This window comes from Manacus candei, unplaced genomic scaffold (assembly GCF_025592945.1).
Source record: "Manacus candei isolate 608988 ecotype Guabito, Panama unplaced genomic scaffold, ASM2559294v1 h1tg000024l, whole genome shotgun sequence".
Lineage (NCBI taxonomy): Eukaryota > Metazoa > Chordata > Aves > Passeriformes > Pipridae > Manacus > Manacus candei.
This window is the reverse complement of record NW_026138072.1, coordinates 2,604,548-2,617,054: the sequence shown is the minus strand read 5'-3', so window position 1 is coordinate 2,617,054 and position 12,507 is coordinate 2,604,548. Positions and strand designations below refer to the sequence as shown.

General features: G+C 39.7%; 2 protein-coding genes across 2 annotated transcripts in view; one reads left to right on the top strand and one right to left on the bottom strand.

Moving 5' to 3' along the window:
• Nucleotides 1-486: 486 nt before the first annotated feature.
• On the top strand, nucleotides 487-3,568 carry TMEM252 (transmembrane protein 252). Its single transcript, XM_051788401.1, has 2 exons — nucleotides 487-830; nucleotides 2,681-3,568. The coding sequence occupies exons 1-2, from the start codon at nucleotides 556-558 to the stop codon at nucleotides 3,036-3,038; spliced, it is 633 nt and encodes a 210-aa protein (XP_051644361.1). The 5' UTR covers nucleotides 487-555; the 3' UTR covers nucleotides 3,039-3,568.
• Nucleotides 3,569-8,532: 4,964 nt separating this feature from the next.
• PGM5 (phosphoglucomutase 5) overlaps nucleotides 8,533-12,507 on the bottom strand; it is a 73,765-nt gene continuing 69,790 nt past the window's right edge. The window contains exon 11 of the mRNA XM_051788395.1: nucleotides 8,533-10,906. Coding sequence (XP_051644355.1) covers nucleotides 10,817-10,906 — 90 coding nt within the window. The 3' untranslated portion in view covers nucleotides 8,533-10,816. The remainder of the gene's footprint in view (nucleotides 10,907-12,507) is intronic.

The window sequence follows — 12,507 nt, the reverse complement described above, 5'->3', positions numbered from 1 at the left end:
GAAATTATATCCTTTTCCAAAGAACTATTAAAAATATCAAGGGAGTTGAATAATGTGGTAAAGGCAGGAGGCCAAAATCCAATGAAAGATGAAAATGGATGATTAAGAAAAAAGCATATTTGCTCTTCAAACCTTTAATGAGGAATTATGAACTGCATTTTTGTAGGTTGTTTTTCTTCTAAAGTCAAATAAGCAAAATTTAACAAATGCAGGTCTCATTCATAAACAGCAAAGTGTATAAACCACTGCAAATCATAACATGCAATTAATGAAGCAGTCCAGTATGCACTCTGGAGTTTACAGAAACAAAGGAATGGTTCAAGAAGTTTCTGCTTCCTTCCTTGAAGTACGTAGAAGGTTACAAATTAATCTCAAAAGAGTTTATAAATCTCTCAGAGTTAATGAGTGTCTTAAAACTGCCTGCTTCTCTTAATTGCCTAAGGCCAGTTGGTCCTGGAGTATATAAAGTACCCATGCACGAAGATGAGAAGTACAGCCAAGAGAGCCAGCAAACAAACAGCAGACAGGAACAAAGTGCTGTGTCTGCTGTGAAAGATGCCAAAAGATGTTTTTACCTTCGTTCGTCTTTTTGTGCTCTTACTCAGTTTCTCCACTATTTGTCTGGGAGTCCTTTGCATTTCCACAAATTCCTCCATGTGCAGATGTGGAAATAATGAGCTAGTGTTTTATTGCCTGATAGTTTTGGGGCTCTTTCTCCTTGTTACTGGCATTTTCTGGAGCACTTTCCATGAAGTCTTGAAATACAGGGCCCTTGGCATCATCATTCGAAATCCCAGTCACCGAGAACTACGTGTCTGCACCATAGACAGGTATGTGCTGCAGTTTGCTGCTGATGATTTGGGAGGGAGGGATGGTATTTTGCAAATATACTGTCAGACAAAAGGAGCAATAAAAGGTTTTTACAAAATTTTACAAAATTTTATATTTACTATAGAAAACTGTAGTCTGAAATTTTATTTGCTAGAGCAAGGAGCAACGTGCAAGCAGTAATTCATGCAAGTGATACAGAATGTAAGGTTTACTAGAGGAAATAGAGAAGGTTTCACAGTTTCCAAAGTTTCCAAAGCCACACACGGAGGCAGCAGGTGAAGCTATACCAACTTCATGCAGGAGCATCCCGAGTTCCATCTCAACAGACGATTTCAGATGTGCTGCTGTAGAGCAGGTGCTTATATAAGTTATCAACATTGAGGTATGCAGGGAGCTTCAGCTCATTATATGGCTCCTGCTAAAGTTTTCTGGTCTAACTGTCCTCCCTATTTGAGAACCTCATGAAGTTCAACAAGGCCAAGTGCAAGATGCTGCACCTGGATTGGGACAAACCCAAGCATGAACACAGGCTGGGCCAAGAATGAATTGAGAGCAGCCCTGGGGGGAAGGACTTGGGCTGCTGGTTGATGAGTAGCTCAGCATGACTTGGCAATGTGCCCTAGCAGCCCAGAAAGCCAATAGAATCCTGGGCTGCATCAAAAGCAGCATGAGCAGCAGGTCAAGGGAAGGCATTCTGACTCTCTACCCTGCTTTTTGAGTCCCCACCTGGAGCACTGCATCCAGTTCTGGGATCCTCGGCACAGGAAGGACATTGACCTGCTAGAATGGGTCCAGAGGAGGGCCACAAAGATAATCAGGAGGCTGGAACACTTCTCCTGTCAAGACAGGCTGAGAGAGCTGGGGTTGATCAGCCTGGAAAAGGCTCCACTGAGGCTTTATAGCACCTTCCAATACCTGAAGGGAACTTACAGGAAAGGTGGAGAGGGACTTTTCACAAGAGCATGTAGTGACAGGGCAAGGGGGAATGGTTTCAAACTGAGAAGGGTTATGTTTAGATTAGATACTAGGAAAAAATGGTATACTGTGAGGATGGTGAGTCACTGAAACAGGTTGTCCAGAGTTGTGGATACCCCATCCCTGAAAGTGTTGAAGGCCAGGTTGGATGGGGCTCTGAGCAACCTGGTCTAGTGGAAGGTGTCCCTGCCCATGGCAGGGGGTGTGTAACTAAATGATCTTCAAGTTCCCTTCCAACCCAAAACATTCTGTGATCCTACAATTTTATTTCTTAACAAAGTCGGATGCTTTGAGAGAGAGAGTTTCTTAAACTGGCATTAGGCCTTGCAAAAGCCTTTAACAGGGTCACTGGATACAAATTACTTTTCCTGGACTGTTTTGGAAACTGCACCAGAAACACTGACAATAGGTTCTCTAAAGTCACTATAAAAGCAACATTTGGCAAATTTTGGTTACATAAGTAGAGTCATACAAAATGCATTTTAACACTGTGGAAAACAATGGTTATTGTAATAGTAAATAACTTTGAACAGTGATTTCAATCTTCTTTCAAATTAAACTTTTCTCAGGCACCTGTTGAAATATGAGCACGAGTGTTTGTATGTCAGGGGTGGGAATTTTCATGGGGAAGGCTTGTCCTTTTAGAATGTTGTGTTTTAATAAAACATTCTGTACAAAGCCACAGGAAAAGATCCCAGCTATGCCTACCTTTTTAATTTAATATATTTCATTGTTCTAAACCTATTTAGGTTTTCATTTACAGTTTAAGCCTCATCTAAACTTCAGAAGTATAACAGACAAAGCACCTAACCAAGCTCTGTGAGATAAATCACATTTCACCATAAAGTGTTTCTTTTCGGACTGCTTATTTTAGGCCTGACTTCTACCCTCCCTCCTATGAAGACTGCACAGATCCTGAAAAACAGACTTCCCCACTATCAATTGCCTTCACAGTAAAACAGCAAGAAGCCATCAATGTCCCTCCACCTCCATACAGTGAAAGCAGTGCAGAGTTCGTCAGTGAAACAAATGAGCAGGAACAGCCACCACCATACAAGTTGTGTGTGTGGGAGCTATGGCAGCAGCAAACAGCTGACCAAGACTCAAACCCCAGACTGGAGTCAAATTCTCATATATCCATGCAAGAAATCAGTTACCAACAGGATATAGACTTCCAGGGGACCTCAGAAAGAGCAACATCTGTCAGAACATCTGAGATGGGCAGCCAGTAAAATTCCGCATCTGTGAAGCAGGGAAAACTGGAGGAAGACTTGTGTCAGTGACCCCAAGTAGTACACTACTTAAGGTAAAATTGCACAGGAAAAACATTGACCATTTGTCAGTGTGAGTGGAGTTAGAGGTGATATATAAAGATGCTCAGTATTCCAAAGCAGAATAAATCTCCATAGAGATAGAAATGTTCAGGCTGTATCTTATAGGAGTCACCATCAATGGTAATAGAAGTTTCTTACACTACAAGATAAATGAAGCATCATGCTCTTATTAGTCCTAAATGTCTTGTGCCTTGTAAGGAGTTTCAAATGAAAGCCTTCATTTGTGGTTTTGAAACATTAGCTGACTTGGGAAACCTATTTACTCAGCTTTTGTTTGAAATTTGTAGATTATTTTTTATAACTGATTATTTTTGTATTGTATGCCTTTCAAGTTATGTGTTTTATTTTGGGGTAAAGATATCTGCTGTTTTACTGTTGATTTCATGAATAAATTTTGTAATTAAAACAAATAAATGCCTTATATAATACGAGAGGTCCATGATTCCAGATAAGGACACAAGAAAATATGCCTCCTAGCTGCCAAAAAGAGAATCCTGGTTATGCTCACAGCTCCTCAGAGGAAACTACCAATTGCAGGAGGAAAAATCATCTCTGACTCCTCTGAGCTACCTCTAAGGGCAGTTGCTTCCACTGCAGCTTACTCAAGACTATGGGAACTGAGAAAGGGACCCTGTAGCCTGTTTCTGACACAAGTTACCTCATAATTACACAACAAATACCAGAAAAAAGGACAGTCTTGGATATATACCCTTCCTTCCACAAAATCACGAAGGCAAATTTGCATCCAGGCACCATCACCTGTAATTCCAGACGACAAGAAAAATTTCAAGAAGGCTCCTTGAGATTTGAACCTGCAACATTCACTATAGATGAGTTTTCCTCTTTTGGTTGGAAGGGACCTCTAGAGGTCATCTAGTCCAAACCCTGGCAATGAGCTGGATTGCATTGCTCAGAGCCCCATCCAACTTCACTCTAAGATAAACACATGCAGGTATTCTTCCCAAAAATGTCGAGGCAGTGGAAGGATTAAAAAAAAAAAAAAGAAGAAGAGGTTTATTTTAGATGCAAGGACCACTTCTTTTTTTGATCTTACACACATCAGGCCCCAGGGGCAAAGGCAATGTTCCTCCTCCTCCAAGGCTATTTTATCTTTTCTCTCTCCTCCTCTACTCTCTTTCTGGCCCAAAGAGGACTTGTGCATGTCTGCAAACATGTTGTCTCTCTGCATACCAGAAAGCAAGGCTGAGAACTTCTCTTGCCATGCGGGGGAGGTTGGGGGGGCGGGTGGGGAAGCATTAAAATTCCCTTTGAGAAAGGGTTACCATTTAGGCAGAGAGCCTTCCTAGCAAAACGAGTTCTAACCTTTTGCTACAAATTCTTCCAGAAATGTATCTATTCCTACACTGACCTCGAATTTGTTCAGGAATGGGCTCCTACCATCCCTCTGGGCAACCTGGTTTTGGTTTTGTTACACACCAGCGAAACAGAAAAGCTATCACACTTTCCAGATGCCCACATACTGTAAAATTACAAGTTAAGCACTATGGCTGTACATGCACTGGAAATGCAAGCCATGGTGGTAACAATAGCTAAGGCCAGGGAACTGACAATTGCATCAGTTTTGTCCCTCAAAGAATTTCATCCTTTATGGGAAAAACATACAAACCTTCCGTTGCTTTAAGCAAAAAGAAAAGCAGAGTAAAATGGGGTGAACAAACTACAGAGAAAGAAAAATCAGTTCAAGGTAAGTTGATGATGAGAAATGTATTAAAACATCCAGAGTCTAAAATAGAGCCCCTGAAAAGAAGTTGATAGAAGATGCTATCAGCATATAAAGATTTTTCAAAGTGACTGAGAAGCAGCACAGCACAGAGAACAATAAAAGCCAGAAGTACACATTATTTCCAGTTGAAGTGAGGATCTACTATGCCAAGTGATCTTGTTACAGTCTTACTTCTGTATCTTACTACCATATCCATCCCCCAAAATCTCTTGCTTCTCTATTCCAGAGTCCCAGATCCTGAAGGCAGTGGGCACAAGTATTGTTGCAATGAGACTGATCAGCCACGAGATATCCCATGGCAAAATGCCTGTCCTGCATGTTCAACTTCTTTTTTTTTCCTCCACTGGAAATCAAACTTTTCCACTAGGTAACTACTCATGCAAGACCAAATGAGTGGGAAATGGCTGAGACTACGGTTCTGAGTCATACTGAGAGCAAGTACTGCAGGAGTAGCCCTGAAGTTTGCTCTTGGACCAGTTTGCTATAGGAAATTCGTTCAGATGCTTTCCACATAGTTTATGAACAAACAGGAAGAGCTAAACCTCCCTTCCTTTCTCCCAGTTCCAGGAAAGCCCTGCAGATGTTGTGAGGTCTCAATGGGTCCAGAAATGTGAAACTGAAGAAAACTGCATCTTCCACCTGCAGTATGCCATAAAGTATTTGATACATGAAAGTTACTGAGATAAAAAGAACATTAAAGTTAATACCTAATATTTTGATACAATCTGGTATTTTGATACAATCACTTTGTCTTTTCAGGTAATGAACTATTTGATTATGAACTTAATGAAAAATGGCATGGGCAATGAGCTCAAAAATAGCAGCAAAGGCTTTTAAACAGTTTGCTTTTGATCAAATTTAATAGCATGAAGTCATATTTGCCAAGAATAGCAGCTGGAAATTTTAAGTTTAAAGGACTTTTCTTTGGGCAGAAGGACAGAACCAGTCAAACTAAGGCTTCAGAACAGAACAGATTCTTTCAGTGCATTGACAAATAACTTCCTGACACTGGTGACTGAGGAGCCAATAAGATGCTGCTGTCCTCACACTCACAATACCAAGAAGTGGGTGGGCACATGAAGGTTTTTGCTGCATTGATCATGAGACAATGGATTCAGAATTCTTAGAGGAGCAAAAAGGACAAAAGGTGAGACCAAAGCTTGCAGAGCAGACTTTAGCATCTTCAGAGATCTGCTTGGAAGAGTCCCATGGGTTACAGCCCTGGAGAAGAGATAAATCCAGGACAGCTGTTTGATTTTCAAGGATTGCCTCCTTCAAGCTTATGAATGGTTCATTCTGACATGTAGAAATCAAACAAAGGCAGCAGGAAGCCTGCATGGATGGACAGGATGCTCCTGACTAAACCCAGATGTGAAAAGGAAATGTATGATAAGTGGAAGCAGGGACGACTGAACTAGGAGGACAACATGCCTGTCAACTGCATGATTGACACTGTCTATCCAATCATGTGGGGTTGAGATCAGGAAAGCCAAAGCCCACTTGGAGTTGAATGAGGTGAGGAATGTGAAGGGTAATGGGAAAAGTTTCTACATGTACATAAGTTGAAAGAGGGCACAGAAAAGGCTGAAGTGCTCAAAGCTTTCTTTGTGTCCATCTTTACTGGTAAAACCAGCCTTCAGGCATTATAGGCCCTCAAGACCAAAGGAAAAATCTGAGACAAGGAAGACTTACCTTGGGTGGAGCAAGAACAGGTCAGGGAGCACATGGAATGCATGCACAGAGCTGAAGAAGCTGAGTCATGCCATTGCAAGGCCACCCTCCATTACCTCTGAAAGATTGTGGGTGACTGGGAGAGACCCCTGAGAGAGGAAATATCACTCGTGTCTGTAAGAGAAGGAGGATCTGGGAAGTTACAGCCTGGCCAGCCTCGCCTTAGTTTCTGGGAGGTGATGGAATAACCAATCCTGGAAATCCTTGTCAAAGCCATGAAGGACAAGAAGGTGATTAGGAGTAATCAGCATGGATTTATGAAGAGCAAGTGATGCTTAACCAACTTGATGACCTTCTACAATGAGATGAGTGGCTTAGTGGATGAGGAGAGAGTAGCGGATAAGGAGAGAGTACCGAATGTTGTTTGCTTCACCTTTAGTAAGGCTTTTGACACCATATCCAAAAACATCTTCAGACTGACAAAATATGATTTAAATAAGTGGACAGTGACATGGATTGAAAAGCAGCTAAACAGCCAGTCCAGAAGGTTGTGAGCACTGCCACAAAGTTCATCTGGAGGCCAGTCACCAGCAGCGTAACCCAGAGGTCAATCCTGGAGCAAATACTGGCATCATGTGGATAATGGGGCAGAGCACATCTTCAGTGGTTTTGTAAGGACTGGAAGGAGCACTCCAGGCAGATTTGCTGCCATTAAGAGGGATCTATGTAGGCTGGAGAAACGGGCCAACAGGAACCTCATGAAGTTCAACAAAGGAAAATGTGATGTCCTGCCCTTGGGGAGGAACAAATCCAAGCACCAGTACATGCTGCAGCTAGTGGGCTGGAAAACAGCTCCACAGAGAAGAACCCGGCAGTCAACTAGCTGATAACACACCAGCAACGCACCTGCATAGCAAAGACAGCCAATGGCATCCTGGGCTGCATCAGGAAAAGCATCACCAGCAGTTGGAGGAAGGTGATCCTTTCCCTTTGCTCAGCACAGTAAGAGTAAGATACAACTGAAGGGCTGAGTCTGAGCTTGCCAAGTACAAAAGAGACATGGACATACTGGAGCACCTCCAGCAAAAGGCCAGAAAGATGAAGGGAATGGACCATTTGTCATATGACAAGAGACTCAGAGAGCTACGAGTGTTTAGTCTGTAAGACAGAAGGTTAGTAAGGAATCTTATTTCTGTAAATACTTGATAGTAAAGAAAAAAGTGTATGGACTCAGGTTCTTCTCAGTGGTGCCCAATGACAGGACAAGAGGCAATGGGCACAAACTGAATCGCACAAAATTCCATATGACCACTCAGGGAAGTTTTGGGTTTGGGTTTTTTTTTCACTACAGGAGCTGTCAATTACTTGAACAGTTCACCCTGAGGTGGTTGTGGAGTCTCAGCCCTCGGATATAATCAAAACCCAACTTGATATGGTCCTGGGCAGCTTCCTCTACATGATCCTGCTGTGAGCTGGGACATGGACTAGGTGATTTTAGTCCTGATGAACTAGGTGGCCCCTTCCAAACTCAAGGATTCTGTGATTCTGTGGTTCAGGTGAGTAGTATTGCCTTACAAATTGTCTCTGAACACAGAGAGAATACGAGGTTTTGGGAAACAGAATTATGTCCAAATAAATATTAGTGCAATCACAGCTGAACAATAAAGGAATCTTGCAATTTCCAGACTTGAGGAAACTGCTTATTCAAAAATAGCACAGAAGGGTGTAGGTCTCTGTCACAGCACCTAGACACTGTGATAAGATGAACAGAATTAATAACAGTTTTCCCTCTGCTAGATGTACGGGGAGTTTTTAGGAGCCTTGCATTTTTGTGTAACTTTGTATATGTTGCTTTTTTTCCCAAGCATTCATCATTCACGTTAATAATTAAAAGACCTCAGGAAATGCAGCACACTTTGTGAGACTATGGCTACAGTCCTTCCCCACATGCATCAGATATAAAGATATACACTGTACTTCAGCCTTACAAAGTTTTATTCATTTTCTTGCAGAGAAAAGTAATTACCTTTTATCAGTATCACCCATCTTTATAAAAAAAGGGACATGGAGCCCAAGACAAAGTCAATATCAAGATTTTAAAATATACTTTTTGTTTATCATGACTGCCTTCAGGAAAGCAGACTGTCATCTTCTGCAGCTCTAGTGATAGCTTTCTGATAAAAGCACAGGTGTGATTCTTCACAGTCCTCATCTGTTCCTTGTGAGTCTTTTCCATTGCATCCTGAAAAGACACCTGGCTTCAGAACATCTTACCTTTCGAAGTGCGTTGTTCCCATCCCAGAAAAGCTTGACAAATGGGATATTCCATAGCATAAATAGCTAGCTCACTATGTGATCAAAAACTATTTCATTGTCAGAGAACATGTAGGAGATTTTACAAGTCTTAGTGAGCTCCCTTTCAGAACGTTCTTTCATGCAACCCAGTAATTTGAACTGTCATAATCCAGAGTGTGTGACTATGTGTGATCTACTAGTCAGGAGCTTACTATCTTGCACCTAGAGGAGTTTGATCTATAATAAATATAAAATATTAGATAAACCAAGTTTCTTCCAGAAATGTTCTTTGCAAGGTTTCTGTAAAGATGAATACTCTTACACTCAAAAGCAGATGTCCAAACTGTGTGAGAATGCCATTGTCATATAAGAGAAAAATCTTTATAAAAAGAACTAAAGTCTTAAAATCTCATTTGGTTTATGGGAATATGTAATGGTAAGGTAAGAAAGTATGTGACAACATTAGTACCTCATTCGTTTAGATTCAATTAAGTAATAATGTAACTGTATTAAAGGCAGTTTTATTAGGATGCTTCAAAGTGCAGTATGTCTTGTCCACAATTACATATTAAGACAGATATACAGCATTACTCTTTATTGTGTACTAAGTGCCATAGCCTTTTTTTGACAGAAGTGTTGAAAGAAATAAAAACAATTTCCTTTGCTGCAATATTATATAAATTGCACTAAAATTTGACAACCACAATGAATTAAAATACACTGTAAAGAGGCAAGTTGCACAAAGCCACCCTGATGAATGATACAAGCGAACAACAAAGCAAAGCTTTGAAACAAATGACATGCAAAGTGTTTGTGTTCTTCTTCAGGGCACAGTATTGTAGCTAGAACCACAGTATCATTTCACAAGCAGAAAAATGCTGATGTCCATATCCCCAACAGCCTTCTCAGATCTATGCTGAGACGCCTTTTGCACTCCCCAAATTTTTATTCCATGATCCACTGTCACTAAGAATCTAACAGAAACCGTGTTCAGCTAGTGAATCGATCAAGTATTTCTATTTAATTTATTAGTTTTTTTAATCCCCTGTGCACTTATTTCACTTTGTAGTAGTGGAGCATGAGTATTCCAAAGACTTAAAAGACTTCTGTAACTCCTTCATAAAGAATTGCTGAACTTGCAATAATCACCTTTCAAACACAGTAAGAACCAGTATCATCTCCTGACATGAGGAATATTTCAAAAGACAGTCAGATTTCATAGCCAACATAGTGCTGGAAGGATAAAATCAGCTCTACAGCACAAATGTCTCCCTTTGGAGGAAAACAACCAAACAGTCAAAAAATCTGGAAAATCTAAAGGCACAAGTCACATTGATATGCTTTAAAAGCAGGGGTAAAAAAAAATACGGAATAACCCCTTCTTTGGGAGCATGTGTAAATGTGTATACAACACTGCTGTCAGTGTGCATCTGTGAGCAACAGGAAAGGCAGGAGAGGAGGCATAATTGTCCAGTGACGAAATACATAGTTCAGTATACAGCCCTTACGACATGCTCATACATGCTCTGTATGCTTTTTATAAATTGACAAGAAGGTGACAATATTCCCAAACAATATTCACCAAGTATGTCTTTGCTTTGCAACTCCTCCCCCTCTCTCCATAATTGAAATTTCTCCAACTTTTATCACAGCATTCAAAACCAAGCAGTTGTCATTTTCTGTCACACTGCTGACAACATTTGAAGATTAAGGCCTCTTTGGTTATATTGTTATCTGAAATTAAGATATTGCAGGTAAAACAAAGAAGTCAATATACTATTGCATTTGGAGATCAATGCAAGTGATTATACTCAATGTTATATTGAATTTTAGTTCCCACTCTGCCTTTCTCCCCAAGAAAACTTTTAAAATCATACAAGGCACAAATGGCTAACAAGTCTTAACAAGGTTCAGTCTCTTCCTTGCTGTTTCTCTTTTGGCCCTGGTTTAACAATCTTCTGTGACTTCAGGTAATGACAGTGGGTCCCTTTCGTCCTGTCCTCTCATGAATCTGAGATATTTTCAGTGCGATTGCTATAAGAGGACTCAGCACAGCCTAAAGAGGGAGAAATACATTGAATTACATTAAGCATAAATATCAAAAGACATCAGACATTTATAAATCCTTCTTTTAACTGTAGAATTATATAATAATAGTAAATAATTCAACAATATGAAAAACTGACACAGCCATAGTTATACTTGGTATAACGAAGTATCATGTTTAGCATGTTTTGTGAAGTGTTACACTGACTATACCTAAGCTATGCAGAAAAGAGAAACCACTAAATACACTGTACTGATAATGTTTCTATGTCACAGGAATTGTGGAGCTCTTGTGAAATCTGCTGTACAAAAAAACTAGAAAAAATTGTACAAAAGTAGAATTGTTTCCATTCTGATAAGTGGAAGCCACACAGATGATATTTTCCTCCCAAACACACTTACTCTGTGAAGCTTAAGGTCAGAAGGTACTGTAACAACTACCCAAATAGAATTCACAGAAGTGTGTTTTGAGTAATACCACATGTTGATAGGATAAATTTACAGACATATTTTTATAACCTTAATATAATCAATACTTTTAATCTCTTTCAGCCACCTAACAGTTTTTGACAGGATGAGGTATTTGCTTTATTTACACAAGCAGTCAGATGGTTCAGTCAAAAGACTGAAGAGACTAGCTGTGCAAGTATTCATGCAGTAACACCATGAATGCCATTGGTGTCCAGTGAGTTTATGATTAAACTTAGTAATGCACAAGCATGAGTGGTCTGACATGTTATTGTTAAAAAAGCTCCATATTTGTAGATATCTATCTAGTGAATAATTACTGAAGCAGAACACAAGTCTATTAAAGTCAAACATACTTAGAGAAGATTAATATGCAGAACATAAATTCACATCTGTGAGCAAATGCTGCAAAAGTAAATATTAAAATATGCCAATCTATAAGGTCTGGATGACACCAAAGCATATGAACTTCTCTGGCACTCTTCTAAGAAACCTTTTCCTTATGTAATCTAAAACAAAGGGAAAATTTAAAAAGCAACCCTGCTGACCAGTTTCACTAGACTCTGCTTTCTTAGGCAACAAATGCATTCAACATTAAAATTAAAAAATAAACCAAGCAACACTTTATACAATGTTGGAACAAAACACAAAATCAAATGAGTTTATGTGACATCCATTTACATAAACAATTTAGGTGCTGCACTTTTGCCAAATGATTTCACTTGTTACTAAATGTTCTTCTTGTCACAACCACGCTTCTCAACAGAGAAAGTCGTTCTCCAATTCTGTCTTCTCATACTTCAATTTAAATATATTTTCTTCATCCAGAAGATACAAAAAAGTGAAAGTGCATTATATTTGGAATGGCAAGAGCAGGACAGAATAACAAGGAACTACAATTGCACATGCCTTTTAAAAACTTCTTTACCTCTGCCATGAATAATTTACACTTCAGTTGCAACAGAAAAATCCCAGCCAGCAATCACTTATCATTAATATGACTCTAGAAAGCCTTCTATATCTCAAAGAAATCATGATTTAAAAATATTTTTCAAATGGTTCTTTCTACTTAAGAAATTGTAAAACTTTATGATTGATATGCCAGCTCAAAAAATAATTGCAATCACTCAGTACGTTAAATAA

Bases quoted from the DNA above. Each gene is read 5' to 3' on its own strand.
- TMEM252 (XM_051788401.1), top strand. From the start codon at position 556: ATGCCAAAAGATGTTTTTACCTTCGTTCGTCTTTTTGTGCTCTTACTC. The intron at 831-2,680 runs GTATGTGCTGCA...TGCTTATTTTAG, and splicing joins CGTGTCTGCACCATAGACAG to GCCTGACTTCTACCCTCCCT.